General features: G+C 47.6%; 1 protein-coding gene across 2 annotated transcripts in view; it reads right to left on the bottom strand.

Moving 5' to 3' along the window:
* The window catches only part of LOC120504054 (T-lymphocyte activation antigen CD80-like), a 24,393-nt gene extending 7,652 nt beyond the window's left edge, over positions 1-16,741 (bottom strand). The window contains exons 1-5 of one of the 2 annotated variants that reach the window (XM_039713214.1): positions 16,604-16,741; positions 16,361-16,460; positions 4,329-4,652; positions 2,585-2,866; positions 612-737 (exon numbers count right to left, since the gene is read on the bottom strand). In XM_039713214.1, the coding sequence (XP_039569148.1) occupies positions 612-737; positions 2,585-2,866; positions 4,329-4,652; positions 16,361-16,442 (814 nt within the window). In that variant the 5' untranslated portion in view covers positions 16,443-16,460; positions 16,604-16,741. The remainder of the gene's footprint in view (positions 1-611; positions 738-2,584; positions 2,867-4,328; positions 4,653-16,360; positions 16,461-16,603) is intronic. The other variant, XM_039713215.1, reaches the window with a different exon arrangement.

The raw sequence follows: 16,741 nt of genomic DNA, 5'->3' as shown, positions 1-16,741 counted from the left end.
AAACTCTTGGAGACTTGTCTGGAGTTACTGAAGGCTTCATAAGATGGGACCAGACACTTTACCTGTGCCATTTTTGGCCGTACAAAGAATACAAATTAACTCTCCTGGTTGGTGTTCTCATAAAAGTGGGACACTGCTCTGCTGAAGTCTTTCCTGTGGCCCTAACACCAGGTATTTTTGTTACTTTGGCTGAGTGACTTTCTGAGGGATGATGTAGGGTGTGGAGAGAGATCCAGTTTTGTACCTCAGTGCTCATCTGTATCTATCATGACCACCAAGATTCTTGGCATCCTAAAGCATCTTAAAGCATCTTAATACATAAAAATGAACCTTTGTGAACCTCTTCATTATCCCTGATTTTGGAAATATTTTGATCTGCTGTCAAAACTCCCTGTCACCTCTTCACTCTCAAACCTGAACTCAAGTGTTTCCTGCACACAAAATGTGGGAAAATCATGAGCTAGACTTAGATTTTGTGACAGTGGATGCTAAAGGGGAGAAAAAAATTAGAAGAAGGTACAGAAATACTTAGTGTGACAGTAAAGTTTCTATAAATGTGTATCCTACATCAGCACTAAGAGACACCTTGCTGAAAAAGAAGCTGCACTTACCATGCCTTGGGAGGTATCTTGCTGCCAGGGTGATAGCCAGAATGAAGATGATAAGGATGATAATTGAAGCAATAATGACATTATAAGATGGAGGCACAGGAGGAACAACGCAGCTGTTTGTTTTTTCTGAGACAGGAGAAATAAAACATAAATAAACTTCCTTAAAGGATATTTGCATTTTCATGTCAGAGCAGGTATGTGAATTTCAGGGGTCCTGGCTAAATTCTAACTCAGGTATTCAGCCTGAAAATGGACTTACTCAATAAACAAACAAAGCTGGCACCTAAATTTCTTCCACTTACCCACATTTGCTATGGGCTGAAATTTTTAACACATTCACAGAACGTAAAAAGCTGGGTCTTTGTCCAGAACAGGACTGAGACGGGAAATATTTAAAGACATATGAGCTGTTTCAGGGAAATTAGCTAGGCTTGGTGCAAAAGTCTGAGTTCAGAGGTAGAAAATTTCTGTTCTCAAAGGTACTTTGCAGTTTTCCTTACTGTTTTCATCAGATTTATGCCTAATTTTTTTTGCCTTGGGATGCACAGGTGAAGGAGAATAATGCAAACCTCCAACTCTGCAGGGGTTGCCTTCTGCATTTACCAGGGCCTCTGCTCTGCCTGTAACTCAGTGTTCATGAAAGGTTTGTTTGGAGGACCATTTACACCAAAATGGGAGTTGTTCCACATCCTAAAAGTCAAAAAGTGGGGGGGTTGTGACTGCTGTGGCTGTGTCACTGTTGACTGCACCCTCCTCTGATTACAGATTTTTTTTGGCTCTTCTCTGTTTCTATGTATTGAGCTATTCATAACCTTATTCTCCCTTCATTAGGGACATTATGCTCTACATCCAGCAACAGCCAATATTCATAAAGCACTAGTTCCTGGCATTTGTTCAGAAGCTGAATGGCACCTCTCCCCACAAGCCCCTTTGATTTTAGTAAGATAGCTGAATAAGCTACCTTGATGAATAAGGTACAATTCCCTAGGAAAAATGCTGCTTCTCTATCTTCCCTTGAAGGTGCCCTTATCTCCACAGTAAAAACATCAGGCCCAGAGATATTTCAGAATAATTTTTTGGTAACAACATGAAAAAAAAAAAATCCTTTTGGCTTCATGAATTTTCTTGCAAATCCCCTCCTACTGCAAAACATCTGGAATGTAGTGTGCTGCCTTCCCTCATGCTGTTTCCACTTGTGCTTCAAGCTTTTCAAAGCACAGGCTTATCTATTATGCCATCATTTCTAAGCCATGCTCAGTGATGGAATTCTTTTCGTATGAGTTAACCCTGTGCTCCATTTGAAAGCAGAATTTTGTCTAGACCCCAGCTGACAGTTTCTTTCACTGAAGCAGGGACAAACATGCTTGTTAAATGAGGAAATTCTTTTATAATGCAGCCTGTGGCTATTAAAGCACACATGTTTCTCTGGTCCCTCTGTTCAAATACCAGGTCTGTGTCACATAGCTGGCAGCAAGACCATGGAGTGGCACAGGATGGTGGCAGCCCCAGCCTGTGGGAGCCACCAAAAGTGACATTACCAGATCCCAGCAGGATCCAGTTCAGCTCTCAGCCCAGCTGCAGTGGAGCAGCAGGAAGACAGAGCTGTCTCTGCTTGTCAGTCACTGCTGTAACTCCCCCTTCCCACCCCAGCTGTCTTCCAACCTCTAAAATGTTTTGGTGTGTAGTTCACAGGCAGGATCATTGGGTGATACTTGCATGAACACTGGCATAAAATCTACTGCATTCTCAGAGAGGCAACTCAGCAGATTCAACAAAGAAGACAGAGCTGTCTCTGCTTGTCAGTCACTGCTGTAACTCCCCCTTCCCACCCGGGCTATCTTCCAACCTCAAAAATGTTTTGGTGTGTAGTTCACAGGCAGGATCATTGGGTGATACTTGCATGAACACTTGCACAAAATCTACTGCATTCTCAGAGAATATGCATTTGTTACAAAAACATTAATAAAACATACTCAGAAGCAAACTGGAGGACTTGGCAAAGCCGCTGTATTCAACGGAGCAAGAGATGTTGACGTCTTTGGTCACGTTGAGCACCAGCTTTCCAGTGACACTGTAGGGGCTGAAGCTGGACTCAGACACCCAGCTGGCATTCCACTCCATGGACACGTTGTTGAGGGCCCCAGAGATTTTGGGCTTGGGGAACCCTCCGTGAGAAGAACAGGTTATCACCATCTCAGTCAACTCGCAAGACTCGGCGGACACTTCTGTTGTTATGTTGGGCGTGCTGAAGTCAGCTGCAAGAGAGCAAGAGAGGTTTGGTTGCCATTCTGTCAGGCCACAGCAATTTTTGCAGCCCCCAAAACCCACGGCCAAAGCAAAGACTCCCCCCACCTGAAGGGAATTCACCGTGGGAAGTTTTCTCTGCCTATGCTCTAGGGTACCAAGCAACCAATCCCTAGTGAAAGGAACTTGTGTGGCTGAGCAGTGACATCAAGGAGAGACAAAGAGAGCTTTCCTTCCAGGCCCACTGTCTGTTGAGCAATACCACACTGCCATCCAGCCTGGAAACTCCCTTCGGATGTCCCAGCCTGAATCCAGCATTTCCCTTTCCAGCTTTCCTTCCAGGCCCACTGTCTGTTGAGCAATACAGTGAAAATCCCTTTAGATGTCCCAGCCTGAACCCAGCATTTCCCATTCCTGATCCCCACAATCACTTGATCCCACTTCACCAAAGGGAGCAGAAGTCTACCATAATTATTACAGCTGGCCTGTTAAAGACAGCAAGGGGATTTCTGGGCAGAAAGAAACTGGAGTATTTGCGGACAGGAAGAGAGATCTGTAGCTTTATGGGTTTTATGCAGTTAACTCCTCAACCCTCATGGTTTAAAAAGGGTGCTGGCAGTACACTTCTCTTTTTTTCATGCCAGTTCCCAGAAAGATCACTAAATTTATCTCCTTGCACATATGCCCTCAGACCAGCAGGAAATGGCCAAACCTCAGGGGCTTGTCTTTTTTTTTGTTGCCAAATCTCCTTCCAGATGAGGAATGCTCCTTCACTGACTTGTCTGGAAGATTCATGTAACTCTCTGCTGTTAAAGGTATTCAAATGCATGTATGTTTATATATGTGTATATATATATATCTCACCAGTATCTCTGTCTTTGGTTGAGATCAACTGCCACAAAAACACCGGTGGAAATGGAAAATGTCAGTGGAACTTTTTGTGGCCTCTGAGAGAAGATTCAGATTCATTTGAACAAAGGAGCTCAGTTTCTTTAATGTAAAAAGCCTCAAAGCTCCATGATGAATTCAGCCTTAGGGCGTGCAGCTGCAGTGCAGCTAGTTCCACAGAGATTTGGATGCAGGGCTGGGATGCTGCCATGGCCACCCTGTTTCTCTTTCAGCTTGAATGCTTGCCAGGCATTAAGGACTTTGACTTGTTTTGCCCCAAAGACAGCAAGGGCTGCCTCAAGCACCCATCACCAGTGATACCTGGGCAGGACCCCAGGAGGGATCCTTTCACAAGAGGAAGACATCAAGGAGAGGAGGTTGGATTGGGGGTGGGAAAAAAATTTCTGTACCTGGGGTAGCTTTAGAAAGGTAAGAAGGGAGGCTGCTGGAATGGAAGCAGTTAACACTCTTTCAAGTTTCCTGATGAAAGTCTATCTGCTACAGTATGAATAAGCTTGGAAGAGCATCCTTCATCCCCAGAGGCTGGCACTGGAGAGCCTCGGGTGACAGAGGCAATCCACCTACCTGTCACAAAGAGGATGACGGACTCGCTGCACACGAGGACCGAGTTGCGCTGAACCACGCACTGGTAAGAGCCATTGTCCAGGATTTCCATGGGGGAGATCCACAGAGTGAGGTTCCAGGGGTCCATCTCTGTCCGGTTCTGGTAGCGCTCGTGATGAAAGATCTTGTTCCCCTCTGAGTAGGCCAGCACCACGTCTGTAATGTTCTTCTGCCAGTAGACCCGGTACTTGTGTAGGCTTTCTGAGCTGGGGATCTCATGACAGCAAGGCAGGCTGACCTTTTCCCCCACTTTGCTTTTGACTACTTTCTTCTCCAGTGCTTGGCCTGCAGGGGAGGGGCAAACAAAAGTCAGTGAGTCAGTAGTACAGCCTTGTGCCAGGACCTGTTGCCTAAAGCTCCCCCCTTTTGGCTCTGACTGCTCATATCCCTCATCAATCAGCCACCGAGCTGTTTTACAGCTCTGCACTGAGGGGAGCCATCCTTGGGCATTGCCTGGTGCATCATGCTCCACTCCTACTCAGGATCATGACCCAGAGGGCACACAAGGATTGCTGCAGGGATTGCTGAAGGCAAAGGCAGGAGAGTTGTTTGCCTGAACAGAATTTTTGCTGGCCCCTTTAAAAATAGGGATAGAAACATACATGCACAAACTGTTATCTCCTCTGCTCTCCCTTTTCAGAGCCTGGTGTTTGGAAGATCTGTGTCACTCTCCACTGGGTTCTCTGCATGCCTAACAGGGCCACAGTGGACTATTTGTTCAGGGGGGCTGGGGGATTTTTGGTAGATATTTTTTTGCAAAGGAAAAAAACCCCAAAACATTCAAGATCCCAGAAAATAGAATCAACCCTACGATGATACACAAAGGTTGCAGCCACACTATCATCAGCCTTCCAGCATTAGCAAATGAACAATTTTGCCTAGTCTAGCTAGAACAAATTTATCTTAATGAAAGCTCATGGGATGACATGGAACCAGCACAGATGTTCCCCAACTCCTGGCCAGTGACTATGCTGGTGCCATACCTGGAGTACAGCCGTGTGCAGACAACAATAAGCTGAGATCCTTGCAGGGTGAAATTAGGTACAACTTTGAGTATGTGAGCAGTAATTCCCCTACTAAGCACCCTGCTTTCTTGATCCGCCTTGCTTTCCCACTCCTTCCTCTTTCCACCTCCAAGGGAGCAGCCCAGCAAGGAGTTCCTGCTGCTGCTGAAAGGTGACCCAGCCTGGACACACAGCCCTGTGCTGCACCTGAGTTAGTGCAAGCCTGGGGATGATGTGCACCCGGCTTTGTTAGTCCAGATCAGGTTGCTCTCAGTCCTGCTTGCCTCGGCCTCTCTGCCCAGGCACTCGTCTCCTGTGGTGGAAGTGGGACATCAATCTGTTACACTCCACTGACTGAGAGCAGAAAAACAAGGAAATAGCTGTCTTCAGGACAGAAAAGATTCAGATTCCCTCTTCCTTTCCCTGCAGAACACACCTCAGTAAACACACCTGGGAGAGGAAGCTGGAAAGTCCTGACAGAAGGTGTGTCACTGATGGGGACAGTGCAGCATCACCCGTCAGCGCAGGGGAGGGCCCACGTGCAAAGCCTGAAGTGTGAGCTGAGCCATGCACAGAGCTGAGTCTGAGCTGCCACTGCCCCAGCAAAGTCTGGCTGGGGCTGGCTCACTCTTGACAGTCCCAGCCTGAGTGCAGCCACGCTGTGCAGAGGCAGAGTGCAGCACTCGGGCTGTGACCAGGATGCTGTGCCATTCACATCCAGCCCTGTCCAAGGCAGCCACCAGCTGCTTCCCTGCCAGGCCTCATTGGCTGAGCAGTGACTCACAGATCCTGGGGCCACTGTCCCAGCAAGGCCCCTGTGGCACAGCCCGGTGATTTGCTCACAATCCCACAGCTGCCAGGGCTGTGCAGATGCTCAGCCAGTGCCCTGCCACAGCTGGAGTAAAGCCCAGGCACAAAGCCTGGGACAGAACATTGGGCTGGCTCACTCTTGACAGTCCCAGCCTGAGTGCAGCCACGCTGTGCAGAGGCAGAGTGCAGCATTCGGGCTGTGACCAGGATGCTGTGCCATTCACATCCATGTCCAAGGCAGCCACCAGCTGCTTCCCTGCCAGGCCTCATTGGCTGAGCAGTGACTCACAGATCCTGGGGCCACTGTCCCAGCAAGGCCCCTGTGGCACAGCCCGGTGATTTGCTCACAATCCCACAGCTGCCAGGGCTGTGCAGATGCTCAGCCAGTGCCCCGCCACAGCTGGAGCTTGGGGCTGCTTGCTGGAGTAAAGCCTGGACACAAAGCCTGGGACAGAACATATAACAGACCTGTAGATGTGGCACTTAGGGATGTGGTTTATTGATGGACTTTTCAGGGCTGAGTTAAAGGTTGGGCTCAAAGACCTTAAAAGTCTTTTCCAATTTAAATGATTCTGTGATTCTGTGAAATAAATTTCACTCCCCTCCCCAGCCACACACCCACCCCTGTCCCACTTGCATACTTGACATTAAATCTGCAGGAAACACAAAAAAATATTGTGGAAGTCCTGGCGACACTATAGAGTATTTTAATATTAGTTAAATAAAATAGAATATGTAAGTAAATGAACAACTTCTTGTTTAACTGGTTTCCCTCTACTCTGCCACTCCACTGGTTTTCCAAAGGGAAAGTTTCAATATTTCCCCCCCACTTCCTGTACTTTCCCTTATAATGCACTGCAGATCCTGAGCAACCAAGCTGGGGCAGGCCAGGAGCTGCTCAGTGGACTGACCTCTGTCAGCCATCAACTGGTAACAAAATGGGAGAAAAACTAATTCTTTCACACAGCAGAAAAACTGCCTTGTCTTGCCAACCTTTGCAGCCTGAAATTCAGGATTTCTTGACATCAGCATTTAAATTGCTACTACTAGACCTACCCTGCAGGAAGAGCTCTTGCCCTTTCAGGAATGCCCTTTCAGCAATGCCCTTTCAGGAATGCACGTATATTTTTTGGCATTCACAACATCCTCTGGCAATGACTTGTGCACTTTCATGCTGCGTGTGAAAGAATTTCCTTCTGTTCACCTTAAAAGCAGCCCGCTTCAGGCTGTTATTGCTGAAGTCGCTTCTCCTGCACCTCTGTGTGTGTTTGTGTGTACATGTGTTTTTATCTTTGACCACATCTTCGCTTGTTCTCACAGTGCAGCTCTTACTATTATTGGAGAGACTCGAAAGAGCAGCCAGTCAAATATCCAGTCAAACTTTGGGACCGATAAAGATCATTCTCTATCTCCTTTTGCAGCAATAGGGGAAGAGTAGGTGTACAGTAAATGTCAGGGTGACATCACATCATGAGTTGCATGAGGTTCTCCCTACCTTGCCCCCCAGAGTCTCCTTTGCAACCAAAAGGAGAACAAAAACTTTCTCGGGAGTACATGTGCAGGGGCTGGAAACTCCTGCTGATGTCATGACTACCCTTAAAAGGCTCTGCACCCTTGAAACTGCAACCTGAACGCTGCAAGCCTGAAGGAACCAAAGTCCATGAAGAGTCATTCAGCCCTACAAAAGTCCCCTTTCACTTTAGAGGTGAACTGCAAAGCAAAAATGAAAATCCAGTTTTGTGCCGTTTCTGCGCTGAATGCTCTCTGCAGCCAGGCTGTGGGGAACGTATTCACCATGGAAATCACTTTTAATGCCTTTTCTAGAAAAAGATCCCTCCTCCTCCCACCCTCTGAAGCCCACCCACTCTCTTGCTGTGCACACATACCACTCCATCATTGGAAGCCCGTGGCATGTGGCAATGCTGAGCCGATGGAAGGGCTGACTTTCTCTTCCCTGGGCAGAGAAGCTTGTTTCATTCAAGGTATGCCTGTGCTGCAGATGCCCTATAGGGCAGGGCTAACTGGAACAGAAAGGATTATAGAGGAGAATTGTTCCTTCCTGTCTGCTCCAAAGAGTCAGGAGAGCTGTTGAGCCTGTATCCCTATTTTCTGCACTCTTTGCCCAAGCCCTGACTCAGAAATTCCCCAGCCACAGAGAGCTTTGTTATCCTGACCACACGTGCAGTCAGACAGCACATGAGAGCAGGTTTCCTCTGGCACAAAAGTCTTGCAGAGAGATTTGACAGAAAAAGGCAGCTAAAGACCTAGCTATGCTCTGGAGAAGCAGCCTCAAACTGTTGGAAACCTCCAGAGAAATCCTGGTGAACAGAAGCTCCAAAGCCATTCTTTTTCCCCTGCATTCCCCATTTCTCTGCCCTTCTGAGCCTTGCTTTGCTTTTTTTTTCCTTCTGGTTCCCTATTTATTTTTGCAACAGCAGCTGGTATCTCGACTCATAAATTAATAGCATCACTGACTTTGCCTAGGACCATGCACCTGGGATTGTTACTCTGCAGGTAATTCTGCAGCTCAGACCCCTCATTTTCTGTGAATAACACATTCACCCCAAACTTGCATGATTTTTCCTTTGATGGCAATGCAATATTTTACAGGGATTTCCAAGCAAAACAGAATGAGTCAAAAATCAAGACATTTTGAAAAGCTGAATCTTTAAAAGACTAGACACCCCCCCTTGATCTCGTCTTTATCTCAGGTGGTTTTACCAATGAGGAATGAGATCCTCCCCAAACTTTCCATGGAGCCAAAAGCCAGCAAATGTCCTGTGCTACACGTGAAATGCTTTGTGTTTAAATCAGTGACTCCTGTGAACGCACGGATGACAGGAAGACCCTGCTAGATGGATGCCCAGATAACCTCAGTGTGGTTCAGATAACCTCTAACTGGTTCAGAAGTGCATAAAAGCACTGCCTTCCTCTGTGCTTCGTTGAAAAGACCCTGTGCACTAAGGAAGGTGGATGAAACAGAGAAAAGTGGGTGCTCTGAGCCCTGCTGCCTGTCCTCTTTACGGACTCTGTGGCTGCAGATTAACCCAGGCACGAGTGCCTGGCAAGCCTCTGAGGCTCCTTCTCCACAGACTCCGCTCCAGCAAGTTCAGGCATGCAAAGGGAGCTCTTGGCAGGCATGAAAAGGTGGAGCAGCCCTTCACCCTTGCACAAACCCAAGCCCAACCTCTCATCACAAACCGGGGGCCTGCTGCTGCTCTGGGCTGCTTTGGTGAAGCAAAGCAGCTGCAAATCCCGATGCTTTGCTCAGGTCAAGTTCCCTTACTCATCCCAAATGTGGTTAGAGAGGGGAGCAGAAAAGAAGGCGTCCCAAAGAAAACCAGTGATGGACTTTGTTTACAGTGATTCCCCTCAGTTCCTTGTACCCACTCACACTATTCAGGTGTGCCTGCAGCAGTTAAGTGACAGGATTAATCCTAGTGCACGATGATGGAATAACAGCTCTGAGGTAGGGAAATGCTCTGAACAGGTTTTTCTAAAAGCTGATCCTTGCTTGCTTCTGTGCTGTAATCTTGGGGCACTCCATACATGATTTTATGCACTTCCCATCTTTATGCTGCCACATTCCTTCTAAACAAAGGAATAACCCTGGTTTGCCCAGCTCTGTACTGTTGATTTGGCAATTATTATAACACTCCCAGGGTGTTTTGGTGGGGACAGCCTTCATACCATTGTAACATTGTTTTATTTTGTGTGTGTTTGCACATCTTCACCCTTAGTGAAGAAACCCTTGAAGCCATGAAGTGGCTCTCCAAACCAGAGGGTGATCTGCAATTAGCATCTGAGAAGACAAAAGGGAATGTGAAATACTTGGCTCAAAGCTCCAGCCAGCTGACACCTCTTGCTCCAGCTCAGGTTTCAGGACTTGTGGAGATACAAATCTCCTGCTTTCTGAGTCAGCCTGGGACAAGCCCGCTGCCCGGGTATGTCCAGTCTGCTGTGTTTGTTACATGAGTAAAATCGCGACTCTGCACAAATCACCGGCAATTTTCTCAGCTTGGCAGCAGGCAGGAGGTCAGGTCCAAGCAAGGAGCTGGATATGGAACCAGAATTACTTGGAGATGGGGAATAGATAATGTCTTCTTAGATCCCCCCTGCTGCAGAGTGGGAGGAGAGGATGGAGAGCTCACTCCGTCCCCTGCAAACCAGCAGGGACACACGGCCGTGGGGACAGAAGGACGCCTTTGACTTGGAGAAACGAGCAAAAGAAGAATCTTTCTGAGCCTTCTCCCCTTCTCCATTCCTATCCTGTGTGACCCTGCTAGAATAAAAATGGGCTGGGAGGGCCCCTAATTCTGGATGTCCTCAGAAAATTTGCATATTTTAGTTCCTTTGGAGATCAAATTCCTACATCTTGCTCAGCACTCTTTTGATTTCCCGGTTTGGGAGCAGAAACTAGATGTGGCATTTGTGTAAGATGGGCTGGTGGGGGAGATTTGCCACAAAGACAGACAAAAATAAATTTGTTAATTTTTTCCCCTGCAGTCTCTGTCTCTTGCTGACAGGATCACTTTGTACTTCCTCTATATTTATCTCCCAGCTGAAGATGTTCTCAGATAATTTTCCTAATTCCTGCAGCACCACTGCCATGCATGCTACTCTCCTCACAGCAGTTTCTGAAATTGAGGTCCTCCCCGCTGCTTAAGGCTGTAGTTCTATTCAGTGCTTACTAAATCTCTGTCTCACATGCTCCCCAAGCAGCCAGCCCTCTCTTGAAACTGATAGAAGGTGAAAGTACCCAGTAACTGGGAAAATCAAGTATGATACCTCTCATGTAAGCCCACTTCACAGCTGAAAAATTACAAATTTTAATTTTTTTCCCCTGCCAAAGTGCTTGCCCACAGCCATAGCAACACTAACCAGTGCAGCTACCAACGCTGCAGGCCTGCCAGGCATTCTCTTGTTAGAAAAACTGGTCTGTGCTCAGGCTCTGACCCACGGATGCTCTGTAGACAGCCCCGGCAGTCACCTGGAGAGGAGGGATTACACAGCCCTGATAAGAGCATGGCGTGGAGAGGGGTCATTAACCATTGGGACCCTCAGGAAACCAGAGCAGAGCAGCCCAGAGGGGTCTGGAAGCTCCAGAAGCTGCAGAGGGAGTGGAAGGAGAGCCTTGGGCAGGTGCTGCAGGGCAGGGCTCTCTCCTTTTAGGAACCAGTGTCTGACAGCAAGCTCTGCTCCCCCTGAAGCACTTCCACAGGGATCCAATCCCTGTCTGCAGGGCACTTAGAACCTCACCAGAGGGTGCCTGCTAAGGTGAGAGCAGTGGTGTGCAGAGAGATTTCCTTCAATCGTCTTTTCTAACAATTTTTTATGTGATAGAGAGGAACTGGAGCTGGCCAAAAGGTGCATGTCCTTTTAGCTCAGGGCAGGTAGAAATGCCACCATGAGCCATCAGTCAGCACTTTCTTTTCAGCCAGGCAGTCCCCTGGGGCCAATGATATTTTAAAAGCATAACAGTGAAAAAGCAGAAGCAAAGCCTGTGGCATTTCCGAGTTGGGAAAGATTTACATATTCTCAAATGAACTCCTGAGACTCCCAATGGTGATGCCCCTCCAAAGGGGACAGAACAGCTACAATTTAACATAATCTATTTTAAAACAAAACTGTCCTCCTTCTGCCAAGTGAACAGACTTTACTGCATCCAGCACATCTATCTTTCCACCCTGTGGAAGACACCACATCCAGAAGTGCACAGCATTTATACTGGGAAACACATGCTTAAAAGGAAGGAGAAGCCTTCAGCCTGGAGAAGAGAAGGTTCCAGGGAGACCAGAGCAGCATTCCCATGCTTACAAGGAGCCTTAAAGAAGGCTGGAGATGGACTTTTCACAAGGACATGTAGCAATAGGACAAGGGGGAATGGCCTCAAGCTGAAGGAGGGAAGGTTTGGATCAGATATTAGGAAGAAAGGATTTGTTGTGAGGGGGGTGAGGTGCTGCTCAGGTTGCCCAGGGAAGTTGTGGATGCCCCAGCCCTGAAGGTGTTCAAAGCCACTTTGGGTGGGACTCGGAGCCACCTGGTCTAGTGCAAGTGTCCGTGGCAGGGAGGTTAAAACAAATTAGCTTTAAGATACTTTCCAACACAAACTCTATAATAATTATGTGAGAATTTCTCTGAATATGGAAATTCTCCCCCAGCCTGGCATGACCTTGGGATGCAGCCAGACAGCAAACTCATCGTGATCTCATGCCTTCCCCATGCAAGCAGAGGGGATCTGGCTCCCCTTTCCCTTCCAATCCCACGTGTTCCCCCTTGCAGGGCTCTCCAGAGTCTGGTTCAATATACCAGTTTAAAAAAAAAGAAAAAAAGAAACTTTCTGCTAAACTGGAAGAATATACCAGTCTTAATTAAAAAAAAAAAAGAAAAAAGGAAACTTTCTGCTAGTTTAGATTATCTAGTGAAGTAGATAATCCAGGGATCAGACATGTGCAAAGAAGAGGAGGCTCACACAGCCAGAGAGGAGCAGGATTGCATCTCTTGTGGCAATGATCTGTTTGTACCCTTCAACTGTGACTCCTGTCTGTATCCGTCCCCTCCAGGGTGCACAGGTGTAAAAGCAAACTGGCTCTGAAAAAAATTAACTCACCACAAGGGAGGCAGAGGGATGGCATCAGTCATTTATATCACATTAATTACCCCCATTAAACCACAGCTGGAACTCAGAATCAGGGCACTGATGAGCAGGAAAGGTGAGAGGGCCTGAGGGTGGCATCTTCTGCTGGTAATCCACCACAATTAATAAAAGTGTCCACTGCAAACTTTGCATGTTTAAGTGCAGGAATGTCCAACATGCACACGGCAACCAGGATACAAATGTCTCAGTGATCCAAGAAATGCAAAAAAAGCTGTTGCAATCAGAGCAATATGAGGTCACTGCTGCTATCTGGGTTCATTCCGATCTTACTGGAAAAAGGAAATGATGTGGGTGAAAGGAACATTTGACCCATAGCCTTACAAACTTGGCATTTATGCTTTTAACTTTATTTTGTGTGTACCAATGTAGTTTGTCTAAGTTAAATTTTCTGTGGTTTTCTTCCTAAAGAATTCTTTAACTTAAGAAGCACTCAACAGAAGAAGTAAAACAGTCTCAAAAAGCAAAAAGCAGTAGGGTTTAGCTGGGTTTCTGTTTCTCCAGACAAGCTCTTGCAGCAGGTTTCACTCTGGACAGACTGACAAACAGAAAAAGGAGTTCCTTAGATCCGCTGCCCTTGGTTTTGAAACAATTTTTTTCCCACATGTCTGGAACAGGAGACAGAAACTCATCCGAAAAAAGAAATTAAAACAACAGCTGAAGGCATGAAGAGGAATAAGTCAGAAACTCAATTTGCATCCAGTGTTCAAGTGGGCAAATCCAGTACGTAAAGAGAAATTTCTGCCATCTCCACCATGAAATTTGCCCCAGCACGACCCATACCAGAGCTGGCATGGAAATCAGACTCCAAGCACCTAAAGCTCATTGCCAGGCATCTCAATATTTAGGGGTGGTCACACTGTCCCTTTCTGAAACCCAGCTCCACTCCGAGCTCTTTGCTGGGAGTAACACAAGGGAAGGGGATTCCCGGAATGACTTGCTTGTGAGCCACTGCTCGCTGACTGAAGTGGATATTCCCCCTCCCTTCCCAACTCTCCAGTAACTTAGAAAAGCTGTAGGGAATTTTCTTCAAAACTTCTCAAAAAATTTCACCCCTGGGAAGAAACCAAGAACTAAGTGGTCCCCAGCTGGGAGAAAAGACTCCAGGGAAGTTTAAAAATACTCCATGGACACAAAGCTGGGCTTGCTGGGTCCCTGAAGTCAGTGCCTATGCTTTGTTTGCACACAGGGCAGGGAAAGGTCGTACTGAGGTACTTCAAGCTATATTTTTCTAGGATAACAAACAGGGACTAAGAATATCCTACAATTTGTAGGTAGGTGTGAAGGTGCAATGGCAGGACAAAACCAAGCCCGTGGGGATACCAGCAGTGCATTCAGATCATAAATAAAAAAGTTTGTGCTGTTAACCAAAGCTGTTCTGCCACTTTCTGCTGAGACAAGGAGTGTTGTTCATGGACATCAGTGTCTCCAGCAGCAGATGACATTCCAGAAGCAGCTCTAAATTACACTGGCATTTCAGTGGAGCCCCTCAGGTGAACATCAGAGTAGCAAAATTCAAATCAAAGGAAAATAAATGGATCTACGTAGCTTGCACATACATGAGATTCCTATGAAAGACAACTTCAAATCAACCTTCAACCTTCAAATCCCTTTTAATTAAGCCCCCCATTAATGCCTTCCACTGCTACCATGTGAAAATTCAGCCTAGCATCCCTCTGTTACTATTTCTCTCACACTGGCTTTACAGAGGGCACCTGTTTCCATCCCAGAATGCTACCTGACCTTTTGCAGGGCTACACCAGGGAGGTGTGCCAGCATCAGGACACCTGGGCCAAGCCAAGGACACAAGCTCTGGGAGCCAGCCCTGACTGTGCCTTGATGTGCTCATGAGCAGTCCCATGTGGGGATAGTCCTGTAAAATGTGTAATGTCCTGTAAAATGTCCTGTAAATGTGGTGGCTCACTCAGTATTGTGTGGAAAGTCACTGCCAGGCTGATGGCAGACAACCAGGGCTCCATTATTTTGCCACAACAAGGCCAAAACTCCATCCTTGTGGTCCCTGTGGGCAACCTTGAGAAGGCATCACCCACAAGCACCAGCAAAGCTTTTAAAACCCAGCCCTTAGTGGGTACTGCACCACGTATTTTCCAGGAGCACTGATGTAGGAATGCTGATCTTCAGAGAGAAAGGGTTCAGAGTGTGTGTGAGTGCATACAGAGAGCAAAATAAGTGTATCAGCTGTCCTGCTGTTATCAGTCTGCCAAGCACCTACTCCTGAGGCACCAGCACTTCCACTGACTTGTTGCTTGAGAAGCATCTAAAAATTGTGCCCCAAAAGTACAACTGGAGGAATGCTTAGTTTTCTTGTCAAACTCCTACTTCTAGTAGTGGATATCAGCATGCATCAGACTATACATCCAACTATACAACCAGAAGTCAAGGAACCAGCATTGTTTCCAGAGAAATTACATGACTGGCAAATTACCATATTATCGTAATTACATTATTAACACACCACAAGCTCTTAAAGTACTGAGACAGAAACAGTTCTGCTCATGATAGAGTGTCTGCCTGATGCAAATACAAGCAAAATATATTTGTGCTTGACAGATGCTTTGCAAGCACAGAGGCAGGGGAAGGAGTGAGGGGAAGACAGAAGAGCAGGGATCCCAGCGAGACATTTGAGGTAATTTCTTTCTTTACAAGTGAGCTCTGCAATTCACTCCCTGCTAAATTCTCCAAGTTTTATCTTAAAATTCTGAGACTGAAATTCAAAACGAAGCCCAGCATCAAATACCTCCCAGTTTCACAATAGGAGCATGAAAAGCTCCTAATTTTGCATTGCTTGATTTTTAACGAAAGCCCCAGTTCAGCCCAGGATTGCTCTCGAGTAGCAATGAGACACTAAAATGCCAATAAGCACAGCTTATTTTGCATCCACAATGAACTCCAGCTCAGAAGTGAATTTTGTGTGGTCTCCAGGTTAACATTTCACACATCTGAGAAGACTCATCCCAAGCCTTTTGAGGCGAGGAGCGATCTGTGTGAGCTTTATGGCAAGTGCTCAGAAAAGGACAGGGGACAGCCCAGGCAAGACTTCAATTGTGTTGTTGGAGAAAGAACTCACTCTGCTCTGTGCTGAGCTGCCCAGGAGGTGCAGAGCACTCCAAGCTTCCACCTTTCCCGATCTTTTCCACCACGCACCCGCTCTGAACCACCCAAAACGCTGCGGAAACCACGCCACCACTGAAACCGAAGCACAAGGTGCTGTGCCATGTGCTCCCCACAGACATCAGCTGACCAAAAGCACCCTCATTTCTCTCATCCTCGCTGGGATGGGAGACCACCATGCCCATCTGGGAGCCAGCAGCCTGGTGCAGTGGGCCTGGGAAGCTGAGAGCTGAGGGCTCCTCAGTGAAGTGCCAGCTGCCCCAAACCCTGGGCTCAGCCCTGGCAGGAGGCACCAGAAGTGTCCTGAGGGCCACCATCCCCTGCTGACCACCCATGGATGCTGCTGCTGGTTCCCAGCCCCTTCCCACACTCCCATCCTGGCTCCTGCTCACCTATCCCAAGGCAGAGCAGCATGAAGAGCCCGAGCCCCAGCCACATCCTCAACGCCGGTGGGGAGGCAGGCAGGTCCATCATCTTCCTGCAGCTCCTGGGCTGGGAGGAGAGGGGAATAAGGTTAGGGGAACGGAACCTGAGGAGTCACAGCACCCTCCACCGTGTCTCTCTCCTTCCTGCCTGCTGCCACCACCAAATCCCCGAGCACCAGCCCAGCCTGCCCCGCTTCCCTCCCCTGGTACCTGGCGTTTCCCTGGTGGAGCAGCACTGGGGCCAGCCCTGGGGCAGGGAGGAGGATGCAGAGGGCTCAGTGCCAGGCCATGGGGGCCTGGCTGCCGTCACAGGCTGCTGAAACACTCCCGGACAGGGTGCAGGGGGAA

The sequence above is a fragment of the Passer montanus genome, unplaced genomic scaffold, assembly GCF_014805655.1.
Source record: "Passer montanus isolate IOZ18808 unplaced genomic scaffold, ASM1480565v1 scaffold28, whole genome shotgun sequence".
Classification (NCBI taxonomy): Eukaryota; Metazoa; Chordata; class Aves; order Passeriformes; family Passeridae; genus Passer; species Passer montanus.
This window is presented reverse-complemented; position numbering and strand designations above follow the sequence as displayed.